A 16,437-nucleotide genomic window follows, 5' to 3' on the forward strand; every position below is an offset into this window, starting at 1 on the left:
TTAAGCGAACCATCAAGAGCCGTTTGCTCCGATTTGTGTACGCGCAGTCAATCATTCGTGTGAAGTTATATTCTAATCGATAAACGAGAACTACATGAATATCGACTCAGCTTCAAAAAGGTAACGTCGTTAAAAGGGATTGAGGAGAACTGCCTGTGACACGGCCGACATTGGTAATCAGCCCGCGCCCTTTATGGACTCGCCACGACCTCGACGTGGCGTCGGCCTGAGCACCAAACAGCAAACAGCTGTTATTAGCACACTCTGTAACGAAGCTTCCCGGAATTATTTCAATGACAGTAAACCTTTTTTTATTTAATCACATTTGTCATGGAATTAGTGTGCTCTTTCATAGAAGTCGACAGCGCGCGGACGTCCAGTAAACAGCTTTATGTGCTACTTCTCTCACAGTGGTGGAATTATATCAAAGTACAAAACAATTAGAAGTAAACAGATGGTAGCAAAGTTTCAATTGGCTCTATACGTGTTCCTCCAAGCTAATGTTCCTTACTTTTTTTTCTTTACTAGCAGCTTAGCATGTGCAAGGAGTAGTAAAACAGAGTGGGTGTGTTGTGGGCGAAATCAGTCGCTATGCATTAATTTAGGTCTAATTTTTGTGCTTGGGAAATCCTTGGAAGAGTAGGACGACTCACTCTAGCAGTAAAAGTTGTGCATCTCCAGGATCTCGTTGACACCTTGACGAAAATGGTTGCCGCCGCGCGAAAAGTTGTATTCGTCTATTTAGAGACACTAACGGTTAGAAGCTTTGTGGCCGAAGATCTTCTTGCAATACATCGTGACAGGTAAACGATGAGCTGCTTCCACTAATACCCGGCTACTCCAACTGTTGTCCTGTTAGTAGTACGAATTACGCTCGGCTTCAGATCCCCCCACTTCCTGTCCTTCTTTGCAGGCGCAGTGCAGATTACCTCATATTAAACTTCGACGTTAAACCCTGCAACTGAAGCAGGTTAACATGTATCTAATTTAAAAACGTCTCAATTTGGTTCATTTGCCATTTTTCATACATTAGCTATCATTTTCGTCTTTTGTTTTCCGTCTCTCATAATAATTTTTCCAAATTATGCGTATCACATAGCATTCAAACATTTGAAAAACATATAAATACAACAATTTTACATAATAAATTGGATATATACATATATATATATATTTCGTTCTGTGAGTCGATTAGCCGTCACTGGAGTCGATTATATAAAAGCACAGCTTTCCGTTGGGTAAACTTAACCGATTTGCCTCCACGCTTCAATTAACTGAGCGATGCCATATGTGATTCTAGTAGTGTCCAAGTTGTGTGTGAGCCTGTGACGTTCAAGTTAGGTTAACAGGTCAGGTCTACTGCAGGAGCTGCTGCCTGCAACGGCTGAAGTGAAAGAGGACGTCTGCTATATCAAATCACACTTGTGTAGAACGTTTTCAAAGCGGAGTCTGCTAACGGACAGCAGACATGTACTATTCGTTTTCATATGTTTCTCTTCACAGACTTAACTGATAACTCGTGGATAGCAAAATCTTAAAGATGGATTAGGTGTCAATGAATATACGTAACGCAATAGGCTTGACTTTGTAAGAAAATAGAGCGTCTAGTTGGAAATAGTTAGTGTTCATCGAAACGTCGCGTACGGTAGCGCCTTTGTTCGTAATTGGGGCTTGTTATAGGTATGGCATATTTATAATTATTATTATAGCTAATTGGTCTTAGAAGTGTATAGGAGCAATTAGTTACCATAATAATAGAGTCTTCTGACGACTAGCTTTATTCCTTTCTAGCGATACGATGAAAGTTCGTGGCTGTTCCGATCCTGCATTAAACATGGGTTTCAGTGAGAATGATCAAGTCAACTCTCGTCAAATTCTACCCGAAAGGCTGGCGTGTAACGTTTGCCACTATATCGTATAGGCGTTAGTCTACTGCAGCTGTAACCACGTCTTGTGCAGTGACTGTTATCTGGCGCCTTCCGCATTCAGAAACAGTTGATCTGTTCTCCGTCGATACGACAAAAAACCGCGCCGTTAAAACCGGTTTAGTGATCTGTATAATTTGCCGAACTACTGTCATCGCAACACGTATCGACTTGGACGAAAAAGTTCATCGCCAGTCTGCCAGCCTCGTGCCCAAAGTGCAAATCGGTCGTGCGACTCGACGGACCCAAGACTCGTATGAGCCAGTGTATGACGATATCAAACGCAAGCGATCTAAATGACACTACGTGGAGGTTTTCCGGAAAAAAGAATCTCCTTAGGGCAAAGAGTTTTAGGGCAGCGGGTCCATCGTGTGCAGCAAAGGCCTCCGTTGCATCTGCTGTCTCAAAAACCATTGCAGCTAGTCAATTCTCACCCTACTAAATGACTCAAGAGATGTTTAGCCTGAATCGATGGCGGCAGCCAGTCCGAACTGCGCGTCCCCCGTGGCAATTGAGTGTAATTCAAACGGCAGAAGTAATGGCACCTGCCTTATCGTCACCAGCGTCCATGAGCGCGTCGGCTCGAGCTACATCTGATCATAGACAATGGTATCAATCTACGTGCGACGAATCGGTGATCGAGGAACAGCAGGCTCAAACAGATCCGTGGCCGTTGTATATATTTCTTCTGAGACAGAATTCAAATGCCCCTGAGCTCCTCAGTGGCGACCAGACGGTTTCTGAAGCTGTCAAAGACTCGGACAATCTGTCGAGTACAAATCAAGCTCCGATGTTTATTAAATCACCCGTGCGCACTGAGCCGCCCGACGGTTATCATCCGTTTTAACCGTATCGCTTTTTTCGAATTTTCGAGGCCAACCATTATGACGCGCTTCAGGCTTAACAGTCATTAAACGTCAAAAAAGCCTCCTCTATAAATAGCCAATCAAGTGAGCTGATAAAAGGTCGCCTTTTTACACATGTAGTAGTTGTACGGGATCAAAGCTGTTTTAGGCTTCGATGCATACGCGTGTTCGTAAAGCCGCATTCGAAGCTTGTTTTTGATTTCAATCACTGGAACCTTACGACAGGATCACAAAACATTATAGAACACCGATTACGTGGTTCGATTTTTATTCAGTGGTTTTTGTTAGAGGATCACAGATGTAATTGTCTACAAAGAGGCAAGTTGTTTGTTTTTTTTTTTTCACTCAAACAAAATAAGTTACAGAGGCGGCAGGTTTTGCCCTGTATCGCTTGCCACATGTCTAGTCCGATTAAATTGACTATTTTAGATTATTGAACTGTTTTTATATTCGATGTATAAACTGAACATAGGGAGTGCATGGTACCAAAGCAAGTCATCAGTATTAATCAGCGTAAATATAGTGCATTGACATAAGCAGGATCCAAGAAACACCATGATACAACGTATCTATGCAATTATACTCCACAATATACCCACAAATACTGTTTTTACCTTATTTTATAGAACGTTATATGTAGTCACGTGCTTTCACCTTACCATAATAACGAAAAATCACTATACGTTTCTTGGAGGTTGTTTGCTTCGGCAAACCGAGCACTATTTATGTGGAAAGTGCTAAACATGAAGGACAACCACTCAAATACAACGATTATGATTTAACAATGAGGTGACGTTAAGATATCATACTAAGTATAGACGACCTTGTCCCTATAGAAATGAAACGCGGAACATATGAAATTTTTCTATAAAATGTTTTATTTGAAATCATTCTTTTTTACCTATCGAATATATGAATAGAAACAGAAAGAAAAACAACCGTGTCGCTGTGTAATAAATAATGTATAGCGTTCGAGCAAAAGTTTAAAGCGTTTCTTCAGATCCATCCTACGTGCGCAACAAACCTCCAGCTTTAAGCTACCGATTTAATCGTTTACTATTTTTTACGGATAGACTCTTACCTGCAACATATGATAATGGAATAAAAATTTCAATTTTGACTTTAATAGGTGGCACCTATCATATCACTCCGTACCCCCAAATGTGACTAGTCTAGGATTATTTCTGGTTTGTAGAAAACGCAGTTCGGGCGTTCGATGAGCTTGCTCGATTACTATGTAGATGCTAAATATGTGCAACACGTATTTTATAATTATTTTATTCACTGTATTGGTAAACTCTACACGGAGCTCAAGGGGGAAGCTCGACATCGTTTTCATCAAAAGAAAAATTACAAATTCCACCAGCGTTGTGGAGGCTAAACAAATATACTATATAGCGAAGCTTCTCGATTCAATTCTCTCTCAGATAGCTAGCCGGTTGGATATATAAACGCTGGTCTGACACTACAGCAGTACTCGAAGCCGCACCATGGTCTAGACAAAGACTGTGCAAGGAAACAACAGGTTGCAGTTGAGCGTGGCTCAGAGGAGGAGGCTCCGATGCAGAGGCGCAGGTCCAAGAGTGGCTTGCCTCGACCGTCAAGCTGCGCCCGATCAGACGCTGCCGTGTCACCCAGCCAAGGAGAACAGCTGGATTGTGGCGATTTCGTACTGCTAGTAAGACCTCGAGGAAGATCGAAAGCGTCGACGCCGTCTAATTTGGGCAGGCTTCGGGTCCTGATGAGTTTTTCGTGGGGTGGTCCAGGAGGAGGCTCCGAGAACTTGGCACGAATTTGACGACCGTGATTAGGGCCCTACAGCGGCTCCGAGTTCCCATCCCAGGAAGGCGCGAGCTAGCTCATTTGTAATCGCCGCGCATGTGCCAGACAACTGATAGCGACAAGAATTTTCGCTTGTGTGGTGGACGGCTGTCTGCTAGTACTTGAAGATGGTGGCATGAATAAACGCGAGTTTTAAGCGTTAGAATTTTCTTTACTGACTGACTATCAGGGGGCGTTAGAATTTTCTTTACTGACTATCAGGGGGCGTTAGAATTTTCTTTACTGACTATCAGGGGGCGTTAGAATTTTCTTTACTGACTATCAGGGGGCGTTAGATTTGCGTTAGAATTTTCTTTACTGACTATCAGGGGGCGTTAGATTTTTCTTTACTGACTATCAGGGGGCGTTAGATTTTTCTTTACTGACTATCAGGGGGCGTTAGATTTTTCTTTACTGACTATCAGGGGGCGTTAGATTTTTCTTTACTGACTATCAGGGGGCGTTAGAATTTACTTTACTGTACTGACTATCAGGGGTTAAGGAAGTTAGAATTCTCTACTTAGGTAGAATTCCCTATCAGGGCTTAGGTTATAATTCTCTACTACTATACGGGTTAGAATTCTTCTACTACTAATAACTCTAATTAGATTTCCTAAGTTGCTGGTTGCTTACTATCAGGGGGGTTGCTGGTTGCTGACTATCAGGGGGTTAAGCGTTAGAATTCTCTACTGACTGGCTGAGTATCAGGGGGTTAAGCGTTAGAATTCTCTACTGACTGGCTGAGTATCAGGGGGTTAAGCGTTAGAATTCTCTACTGACTGGCTGAGTATCAGGGGGTTAAGCGTTAGAATTCTCTACTGACTTCTCTATCAGGGGGTTATCACGGGGTTAAGCGCGTTAGAATTCTCACTGACTACCAGGGGGTTAAGCGCGTTGAGAATTCTCTACTGACTGTCAGGGGGTGTCAGGGGGTTGCAATAGGGATCTCCACGTGACTGTCAGGGGGGTGGGGGGTGGATCTCTACCTACCTGACCGACTGTCAGGATTGTTGTAATAGGGATTGTTGTGGATCTCTAAGTGACTGTAAGGATTGTTGTAATAGGGATCAGGGTCTGAGTGTCAGGATGATTGTAATATGGATCAGGGGTCTGTCAGGATGGTCGTAATAGGGATCAGGGGTCTGACTGTCAGGATAGTTGTAATAGGGATCAGGGGTCTGACTGTCAGGATGGTTGTAATAGGGATCAGACTGCCAGGGGGGTTGTATCGGAGGGGTCTGACTATCAGGGGGTTGTATCTGAATAGGGATCAGGGGTCGTATCGGACGTGTCTATATTATATCTATTACCGTATCTGTATTGTGGGGTTCTGTATTGTATCCTGGGTTCTGTATTGTATCTGTATTGTGGGGTTCAGTATTGTATTTTATATTGTATCTGTATTCTTACCGTAATTTTTCTCTACTCACTATCAGGAGTTAATGTAGCGTATCTGTATTCTTATCTACTACTGCCTATCAGGGGTTAATGTAGCGTATCTGTATTATCTACTACTGACTATCAGGGATTAATGTAGCGTATCTGTATTCTTATCTACTACTGACTATCAGGGGTTAAAGTAGCGTGTCTACTGGGTTGTGTACTATGTAGTATTGTATCTGTTGATATCTACTGACAATCAGGGGAGGGGATTGTGTCTACTGACTATCAGGGGTTTACGTAGTATTTATCTACTGACGGTATCTACTGACCATCAGGGGAGGGAATTGTGTCTACTGACTATCAGGGGTTTACGTAGTATTTATCTACTGACTATCAGGGAGTGTATCTACTGGGTTGTATTATGTAGTGTTTATCTACTGACTATCAGGAGGTGTATCTACTGGGTTGTATTATGTAGTATTTATCTACTGACTATCAGGGGGTGTATCTATCGGGTTGTATTATGTAGTATTTATCCACTGACTACCAGGATGTGTATCTACTGGGTTGTATTATGTAGTATTTATCTACTGACTATCAGGGGGTGTATCTATTGGGTTGTATTATGTAGTATTTATCCACTGACTATCAGGGGGGTGTATCTACTGGGTTATGTAGCATGTATATACTGACTATCAGGTGGTGTATTTACTGGGTTATGTAGTATGTATGTACTGACTATCAGGGGTTTATGTAGTTAGTATCTGAGGGGAGTGGTTTATTAGGGGTTTATGTAGTATATGAGGGGAGGGGTTCATTAGGGGTTTATGTAGTATCTGAGGGGAGGGGTTTATTAGGGGTTTCTCTAGTATCTGAGGGGAAGGGTTTATTAGGGGTTTCTCTAGTATCTGACGGGAGGGGTTCATTAGGGGTTTATGTAGTATCTGAGGGAAGGGGTTTATTGGGGGTCTATATAGTATCTGAGGGGGTTTATTAAGGGTTTATGTACTATCTGAGGGGGTTTATGTAGTATCTGAGGGATTCATTGGGGGTTTATGTAGTATCTGAAAGGGTTTATTAGGGGTTCATGTAGTATCCGAGGGGTTTATTAGGGGGTTATTAGGGGTTTATGTAGTATCTGGAATGTTAGGGTAATAACTGTTAGGGTAGTAACTAGAGAGGTTTATTAGGGTAGTATCTGGAGGGGTTTATTAGGGTAGTATCTGGTCTGGCTATCAGGGGTTTACAGGGGTTTATTAGGGTAGTATCTGGAGGGGTTTATTGGGGTAGTATTTGGTATGACTATCTGGGGTTTACAGGGGTTTATTAGGAAAGTATCTGGTCTGACTATCAGGGGTTTAAAGGGGTTTATTAGTGTAGTATTTGGTAAGTAATGAGTATCTACTGTAATGGTAGTATCTGTTATCTAGTATCATCTGTCTGTTGTGGGTAGTAGTAGTAGTATCTGTCGTGGGTGTTGTGGCTAGTAGTAGGTGGGAAGTAGTAGTAGTATCTGTTGTAGGTAGTAGTTAGTAGTATCTGTTGTGGGTAGTACTAATAGTATCTGTTGTGGATTGGTAGTAGTAGTAGTAGTAGTAGTAGTATCTGTTGTGGATTGGTAGTAGTAGTAGTAGTATCTGTTATGGATTGCCAGTAATAGTAGTAGTATCTGTTGTGGATTGGTAGTAGTAGTAGTAGTAGTACCCGTTGTGGATTGGTAGTAGTAGTAGTATCTGCTACTGACTATCAGGGGTTGTATTAGGGACCGTATTGTATTTACTATTAGGAGTAGTCGGAAGCATCTGTTACCGCATTGTATCTGTTACTGACTTTTAGGGGTAGTGGTACCTGTATTGTGGGTAGTAGTATCTGTATTGTATCTGTTACCGTACTAGGGGTAGTAGTGGTATCTGTATCGTAGTAGGGGTGTTGTATCTGTATCGTATTGTATCTGTTACTGACTATCAGGGATAGTAGGGGTTATATCTGTATCGTCTCAGGGGTAGTAGGTATCAGTAACTGTATCAGTACAGCAACTGTATCAGTAACTGTATCAAGTAGTAGGGTCAACTGTATCAGTAACTGTATCAGGTAGTAGGGTAACTGTATCAGTAACTGTATCAGGTAGTAGCGTAACTGTATCAGTAACTGTATCAGGTAATAAGGTAACTGTATCAGTAACTGTATAACTGTATCAATAACCGTATCAGTAACTGTATCAGGGGTAGTGTATATGTGTCAGTTACTGCATCTGTATCAGGGGTAGTAGAGGTTGTAGCTGTATCAGGAATAGTAGGGGTTGTATCAGGGGTAGTAATGTATCAGGGGTAGGTATCTGTATCGGTAGTAGGGGTAGTAATCGGGGGCAGTAGGGGTTGTATCTGTATCAGGGGTAATGGGGGTTGTATCTGTATCGTATCAGGAGTTGTATCAGAGGATTAAAACTCTAGATTAATTACTGCTAGTAGGGATTACTAGGGGTAGGGTATTTGACTGACTGTTTACTACTAGGCGTTACAAAGCCGTCCTTTCCTGGTAAACAACTTCCATATTTGATGGCAAATCCTGCATGTCATCGACCTTAGATCTGGCACTCTTTCGTGCAACTCCAAAACTCGGCATTCTGGCTGCCGGCAAACCAAACACAGCGATTGCCTGAGCGAGGTCGCCATTCATGCGGGTTTTCTTCTTAATTGTGCCATGGTAGTACGACGGGTCCTGTAACCCAATAAGTAGTTTTCATTCTTAAACGGAACGCACTGATAACTATGGAAAAGTAACCCGAGTCGGACATACCTGTCATAGAATTTTTTTTCTGGTTGTCAATCATAAAATGGACAAACGTCTTTTACCATTCTCTTCATCAAGTAACGTAAACTATTCATTAGATTCAAATACTTACGGACAGATACGAACGGGGTAAAAAAAAATACAGAAAAAAAAACAATCGAACGAGAAGTTGAAGGCCTAAATCGAGACAAAGCACTCTTGTTCATTGGCATTATGTTTCATCGCGCATGACTTCAGCGAAGTTCAATTCGCAAGCCATTTACCCAATATTACACTCGCTTGTCCGTCCAGCGTGCCGTCGTACGCCAAAAATCATAGCAATTCGATTTATGTATAATGAAAACTGTTACATTACACACACGTTCGACACATCCATACACATCATAGTCGCACTCTATATCCATGTTGGCCAGCGACTTTTTGAGGGGTCTGACATTTTGGGAAAGTGTTGAAAACTGGTTTTGTATGATTTCAATGGGGTAAGGCATTTGCTTCACTGGCCGTGCGCCTTCGCAGATAAATCGCCTCTTTAGTGACTTCTTATCCGTCGAATTTACAAGCTAATCAACCAGCCAAACGAAATATTTATTGACACGTTGCATGCATTGTATACTCAAACTTGCACGCTTCGTGTAAATAAAAAAAAAAAAAAAAAATTAACATTCCGGCCCCTATTGCAACCTGGGAGCAAATGAAACCTTCAGCCTTCGAAAGTAGTTATTGCGGATCACGTGCCTGTAACGTTGTTTAATAAGTGCTTTTTCTTATCAGAGTAATATCTAGCCAGCATACACAGTCTATCTAAGAAATGTTTATTTAAAGTCGATATAAGGAAAGTGTTTCGATAGAACATGTGACATTTGCTACTGGTCTGACTCTTCTGTTATTGCTGTCGTTAGCAATTTCTGTTTTATTTGTGCTTACCGCGACAGGTAAAGTTATTTCCTATATAAAAGCTATTGGAATAACGCAGAAGTCATAAAAGAAACAAGAAACCGTAGGTATTCTCGTTAGAACCCGCAAAGATGCATGAACCAATGACGTCACTATATTTGTTAGCAATAACCTTGAATAGTTACCGTTAGTTAGCTTTGTTTTTTTTTTTTGTAAAAACACACACCCTTTGCACAAACCTAATTTACATCCGATTTTGAGCGTCAGTTAAATGAGTAGAGGGAGCATATTCAACAATTGAGGCTTTAACACGAAATATTTTAGATATTTAATGATCGTCGTAAACGGCCTATTGTAAGTGCTATTCCCAGAGCTAGCCAACCGGCAAGGTATCTGCCATAGGATATTCTCTAGTTATTATTTCTTTTTCTTAGTTCTATGTTTTTTGTGTTTACTTACCAATACTTCAGCTTTCAGGGTTATACCAGATCCGACGTTCACGCTGTCAATCGAGGCCTGCCTTGGCCTCGATGCGATTAGTTGGGGGAAATTCTGCGATGACCTGACGCCCATCGGCGAGCCTAAACAAGCTGGCGTCGGTACGGGAATCTCGTAAGGAAGGGGCGAAACTCCTGCTGACCAACTCGAACATCCGGGTACCATGTGTAGGGATGCATCGCCCGCCTGTGGGGTGCATATTGCCAATGAAAGTAAAATATTGCCTCAATTAATTTAAGAATATGTGTGTCACTGAGCCATGTAGAATTTTCAAACAGCCCGCTGAATAGCAGACTAAATCAGATAAAGGATCCAGTTGCTGTGGGTTAGTGTTGCAGTGAACGTGCAGTAGTAACATATTTGTCCACTAAAACTTAGAAATACCCAGTGAGGCGGTCTAAGTTCGAAATCAGATTTACATTGATGCTGGATTGCCGACCGTCCGAAATAGCAATACTCAGATAAGTTAAAATAGCACCGGGTATAAAGATTGAGACATTTATAATTTTTAATTTCAACACTGCTTCTCGAGATTTGTTATAGCATTGTCGAACGAGACTCATTGTGCTACACATTTACAATATCAATTACGTTATTTCATTTGTATTATTTTATATATATATATATTTTTTTTTTATTTGCTAGGCTGTCTCATTAGGATGCCAGTAAGCAGATGGAACAGAATCTCAACTTCTGAGGCGTACTTGAATTCACAGTATATGCAGATGCCAGTTAGTTGTTAAAATAAGTTGAGTATACAAAGAAGCAATCTTGTCGGTAAAGCATCGTAAACCGAAGAAGCTTGGTCTGCCATTCAGGCTAATGAAAAATTACTGATTTTAGATGCGGAGCCTTTACCATCCAGAAGCACCCTCCGCCCTTCAGTAACAAAAAAAAAGATTTCTTTAGCCGCAGTGTTTGCAAATAGCCTCAGAAAACAAGTTATCCATCAAGCTAACCTGAAAGTACTATTGCTTGTTACTCGAATCACTTCTAAATGAAAACGAACTATACAGATAGGTAATCGTTTCATCATCACCTATGCCACCAGTCTTCTGCGTAATATCGTTAATGGGCAGTCAGTTATTTGCCTAGTTCCTACAGAAGAGAACCGATGGCGGGAAGTTTTTACGTCATTACCAGTTGTCTATCATGATCACTATGAATACCAAACTTCTCTCTAAGTTTTCCCACACCACAAACCGTGTCAGATCTGATTTAGATCAAGAATGCTTTTCCTTTTCGTAGCCTACAATTGCTCATCCAGCTGTGACCGCTTGTTTAAGAAATAGATAATTGTACATCAGCACTTTTCTGTTTTCGTCATCAACTTTGGGATGTATGTTCCATGAAACCTATCTTGATGAGAAGTTTCCTGTCGAACAGAAGCCTCTGACACACTGAGCATGCCGCAGTCGATTGAGTATGGCGTGCTTTTTGTCTGACATGTCGTCGTAATGCTCCATTTGTTTGTATGAGGGCAAAGTGATAAGCGTAAAAATAGAGCAAGTTGGGACAAAAGGATCCCGGGAAAAAAAATGGGACAGGGAATAAAATGAGCCAAACGAACTAGCAAATTGACAGGAGCAAAGCGCGATTGACTCGGTCCGAGCAGAACTAACCAGAAGTGAATCCACATAATTATAATGCTTACTCCACCGCGCGTTCCCATGTTCGCTATCTTTGACGCAACTATTCAAGCGAAATTATCAACAAAGAAAATCGTACAATTTTTTCGTTCTTTAGCTCAACGATACAGGCGATATCGACCAAATACCCTCTGTGTCGATTATGGGCACCCCACAATGTTTTAACTCCTTCAGCACCAACTAACCTGTCGAATATCCACAATTCTACTTCAGTCAGAATATCTGTATGCAAAGGCATCCTGTAGCAGAAAAAAACGTTAACGTTGCAGCTGTAGGGCGGCGGGTAGCTCTGCTACGACGCACAGCTCTTCTAGCGCTGGTGGTCCGATGATTCACCTCTACCGACTATTTCCCTTTAGAAAAAGCTTGTACAAGAGCGTTTCATTCATTTCGTAATCCCTTTGCCAAACTTCACCGACATTAGCTTTGTTGGTAGCCGCACTCGGGCAGATCGTTCCGATACGACACCCCACCTATGTGCCGTTTACACCAGCCTCGATAATAGCACATCCCAATGTCCGTTATGCGCACTTGGAACACGTCGTTGTAGCAGCTGGGGAAGGCAAACGATGTTGAAACTCGTCTAGATGTTACTGTCGTTGATGCAGAAACTGCGAGTCTATCTTTACGACATCTTTTTACGGCTCGAACGTTGTCACGGGGGCACCCACGGGTGGTGATAGTCCTTAAATAGATGTTCCTGGTGTTTTGTAGCTTGCAATATGTGTGAGTGTATGAGCTCCTATTGGAATTGGGACAAACGGGTACTGGGGAGAAATGCACTAATAGGTTTCAGTTCCTCGATTTTCCTAATACGCATATATATATATATATATATATATATATATATGTATATACACTATTTAACTTAAAACCCTTCCTGTCTTGTAGAAGAAAACTGCTATTTGAAATACATTTATGATTGTGAACAGCTATGGCTGAGGCAGATTGTTAACTAAGAAAGGTCGGTTAACGAAAGTGGCGGACAGGCGGGTAGTAGATACTTAAGGCGATCGTAAGCAAACGCTCCGCAGTTCGCTAACGGGCTTGTTTCATTTTTATCCTAACATCTTTGTTTATATGAAGAACATTACGTACACCTCTGTAAGACTATAGACGTATGGCACATTTGAGATCTACTTTTAATTCATCTATTATAGAGAAGGAGAAAAGCAATACTTGGCGATATTTCTAAACACGAAATTTCTCAAAAGCTATTCGTTGTGCGTGACAAGCTTCGAAAGACGACAAAAAGTGTAAAAGTTAAGAAGTTCCAAACATTTGCTTACATTCCCTCGTCACGCTACCGCATTCCTAACAGCAACAGAAACGGCACTTAAATATTTCAAAACAAGACATTTCTACCCCTTGAACTTCAACTTCATGTAGGTAGCGCCGTACCACTCCGTCAAATTACGAACAGAACAAAGCACTATTATTGCTAGCCTATTAAAGACCGAGAGTCATATATGGCTTCAGGTTTAAACATTACATCATCTAGCAGTTGCGTGTTCATTAAATTCACAATTTATTATATATATCAACATTAACAACAAATGCCATCAGTTTATGATTGTTTATACACTTACGCATATACGCGCGTCTAGCATGTTCCGTATTAACAGTAGCATGGACAATAAGTTCTGTTACTTGATCCGCGTTTCGCTCATTTCAAACTTATCAGCGTTGTTGAATTAATATAGCGATATAAGCGTATAGTCAGTCACCTGTCATATCTGTAGAATGGCTGGCGGATCCATCTAATGAACGCTTTTGAGTTATCGAGCCTGTACGCAAGAAAGTGAGCAGAACGGGCCGTATATCGTCAACAAGAACAATGCATGTACACAAAGGCCTGCACACTTAAACAAGCATGTACGGCCTTACGAGCGGGCAATTGAACGCCCAGACAATCGTGACAATGATGTTTACCCGTTGACTGGGCCAATCACTTAAGGGTGATTCGCGCGCGCAGTGAATTCTGTGCATTATGCACATCTAGCACAATGCCGAACGTGCACAGATCTGTATAGATGATTGCGGTTCGCTAAGTGTAAGCTTGTCGCCATTGTTATTGCTGTGTACACTTAATCGTACGGAAGGAAAAAAACGTCCCGGTGTTAGCGTTTAATAACAAGTGGCAGCAGGGTAGCACTTGACGACTTTAAACAACGATCGGACCAGATCCGATCCGATCCGAGTCGCGTGACGCCACTCCGGGCTGCATCTCGGTTCGCAGCGCGTTCAGAACGTCTCGAGGGCAAACATTTCTGTTCACGCAGCAATGACCATCGTGCCATATCATTACATTCGCATAGTACGAATATGATCATCGTGCTCGTTGACGCCTGTGCTGCTGACGATAATAACGATTGCAAACGATGCACCTTCAACCCTTGCCTGACCAGTCGTCATTTAGCACCCCGAATAATAGCAAGCTTCAAAATCGACACTGGCATTTCTGTGAGGTAAACAACTTTTCGAAAGACTCGCTCAACAGCTTTTTTGGAACTGGTCAGATGGCCATTGCAGCGCTATTGCCATCTGTAGCAGTCGCCATTGATTTTGCTCAAGCTACGTTTGGAAAGGGCGTTTTAAAAAACTCACACGAACCACGCCGTTTTCTGAGTGTCCGAAGGCACAGTAAAAAAAAAAAAAAAAGATAACAGATCACACACAGATTCACACACGTAGATATGATGGTCGTTGTCATCTGATGATTACTTCGAATAGCTATTTCGATCTGTCCAGACAAAGACACACTTTGAACAATTGCTACGTATGCTATTGACCCTCTGTAGTGACGCGAACATTTAGTAGAGGACCAGAGTATACAAAGTGGGCGAAACTGAAGCTGGGATTCTCAGAAGAATTTTGTAATAGACAAAAAGAAGCGATGGCGAAAAAATGACCAACTGACAAAGACACGTTGCTGTTATGCCTGTACGATAACAAATTGTAGACCAGATCCATGAAACAACTGCAAGCGAAGCGTGGACAGACCGTATATCTTAGAAGAAGTTGCATGCAGTCCAAATTCCAATAGCGCTATAACTGGCGAAGCCCTTACGAAGCACACTTTGAATTTGGTAACTGAAATGGTATCGTTGACTGGTTAACGTTTCAAGTTTGATGCCCGATACTACCTTATTTAAGCATTGCTTCATAGGGCTCTGTTTTGAACCTAGACTATCTCGGGCGGAATCGAGAATTTTTTTCCGGGAACTGTTTTCGTCGTCAGGGAAGGGCAATCGTATCCTGGGGCTAGAAATAAACTACTGGGAACTAGTCCGCATAGCCTTTAATGTTGCCAGTTTTACGTTTAATACCAAAACCGCTTTGAGTTTTGAAATCCATTGCTTTACCAGATGAATGACCTTCTATTAAGAAAAAATATACGCGGTTAATTTAAGATCAGTTATACATTTTTCGTCATCACCAACCTATTCATTTACATTTATCATGTAAATCTGGCTGTAATAGCTTGTTACCTGAAATGCTAACGAGTTAGAGTAGATGTCTGTTCGTCTTGTTATTATCATAATTAACAACAAACTTTTTACTATACAATGTTTACGAGTCTAAGCCGAAACGTTTCTCTACATGTTCGCGTGGCGATTTAGATAGCCTCTTGTTGAAAGAGACCGTGGATCGCTGCTTCAACTTTCCAATTTTGCAATGACATGTACTGCACAATCTGTGTGTAAAAAAGGAAAGTAATATATATACATATATGATACGCTCCTTAATTCAAATCTGACCATCCAGAACCACTCCGGCCAACCCCTTCCTCAAAGATATACACTAAATTATAGTACCAAACCGAAGCACAGCGGTCGCTACGTTGAATTTAATTCGAATATCCTTCCTCTTTTTTCATCTACACGGCAATAGACAACGAATGTTTTCCGTCTATTTTCCAGTTGAATGTTTAAAGCCTCCGTACAGTAAGTACGCTTGCAACAACCAGATGAAGTCTGATACTGGTCAGAAATGTCAGCGCTTGTTAGTCATTGTTTGCGCCTACCCCGCACAGTTTATTATTCAACTTAGGTAAAACCGATCTAATTTACCGTCTGTCCCAACCAACTCAGGCTCGGCCTGCCAATTCGATCAAAGGCATTGGACAATAGATGGCAGAATACGAAACAGTTAGCTCACTTGTGATCGTTTGACCGCGATCATACCACGGAAGTTAACCAGAACGGAAGCAGTTAAGATACCGCTCAAAATGTTCGTATATTTCCGCATTGCCGGTTGCCCATATCGTTCTTCAGTATCTCTGTTTTGTGGCAGCCCAGTCCTTTGGACCTGCCTCTCCTTTTTCCCTCCTTTTTCTTACCATTTAAAGAGTAGGAGCAAAATTCAGAAAGTTCTCGTCACTCGTTCACCGTTGGGCTTTCCCGTACGTATTTTACATCGTAACAAACCGACGGTACGATAGATACCCTTCTATAATTTTGAACAGCTAATCAACATGTAGTTGATCTTGGATAGAGGTTGGACGGGGGTGGGCAGACATTTGGTAAGGTCGTCAATGACCAACAATCTGTACAATGGCACCAGTTAATATATAATAGATAGAACATTTTATAGTAGCAGCAGCGTCAG

At 41.7% G+C, this 16,437-nt stretch overlaps 1 protein-coding gene and 1 long non-coding RNA gene across 10 annotated transcripts in view; one reads left to right on the forward strand and one right to left on the reverse strand.

Moving 5' to 3' along the window:
• LOC111248707 (uncharacterized) overlaps positions 1 to 16,437 on the reverse strand; it is a 47,859-nt gene that overhangs the window by 9,791 nt on the left and 21,631 nt on the right. For 7 of the 9 annotated variants that reach the window (XM_022801512.2, XM_086988666.1, XM_086988667.1 and 4 more), the window contains 2 exons: positions 10,139 to 10,363; positions 3,647 to 8,713 (listed from right to left, as the gene is read on the reverse strand). In XM_022801512.2, coding sequence (XP_022657247.1) covers positions 8,510 to 8,713; positions 10,139 to 10,363 — 429 coding nt within the window. In that variant the 3' untranslated portion in view covers positions 3,647 to 8,509. Of the gene's footprint in view, positions 1 to 653; positions 962 to 3,646; positions 8,714 to 10,138; positions 10,364 to 16,437 lie in introns of those variants that run through there. The other 2 variants (XM_086988663.1, XR_015327448.1) reach the window with 2 other exon arrangements.
• LOC111248711 (uncharacterized) lies at positions 1,163 to 4,778 on the forward strand. The gene is made up of 2 exons (XR_002672666.2): positions 1,163 to 1,680; positions 1,792 to 4,778. It is a non-coding gene; the product is annotated as an uncharacterized LOC111248711 (long non-coding RNA).

This window comes from Varroa destructor, unplaced genomic scaffold (genome assembly GCF_002443255.2).
Source record: "Varroa destructor unplaced genomic scaffold, Vdes_3.0 BEIS01000004.1, whole genome shotgun sequence".
Lineage (NCBI taxonomy): Eukaryota > Metazoa > Arthropoda > Arachnida > Mesostigmata > Varroidae > Varroa > Varroa destructor.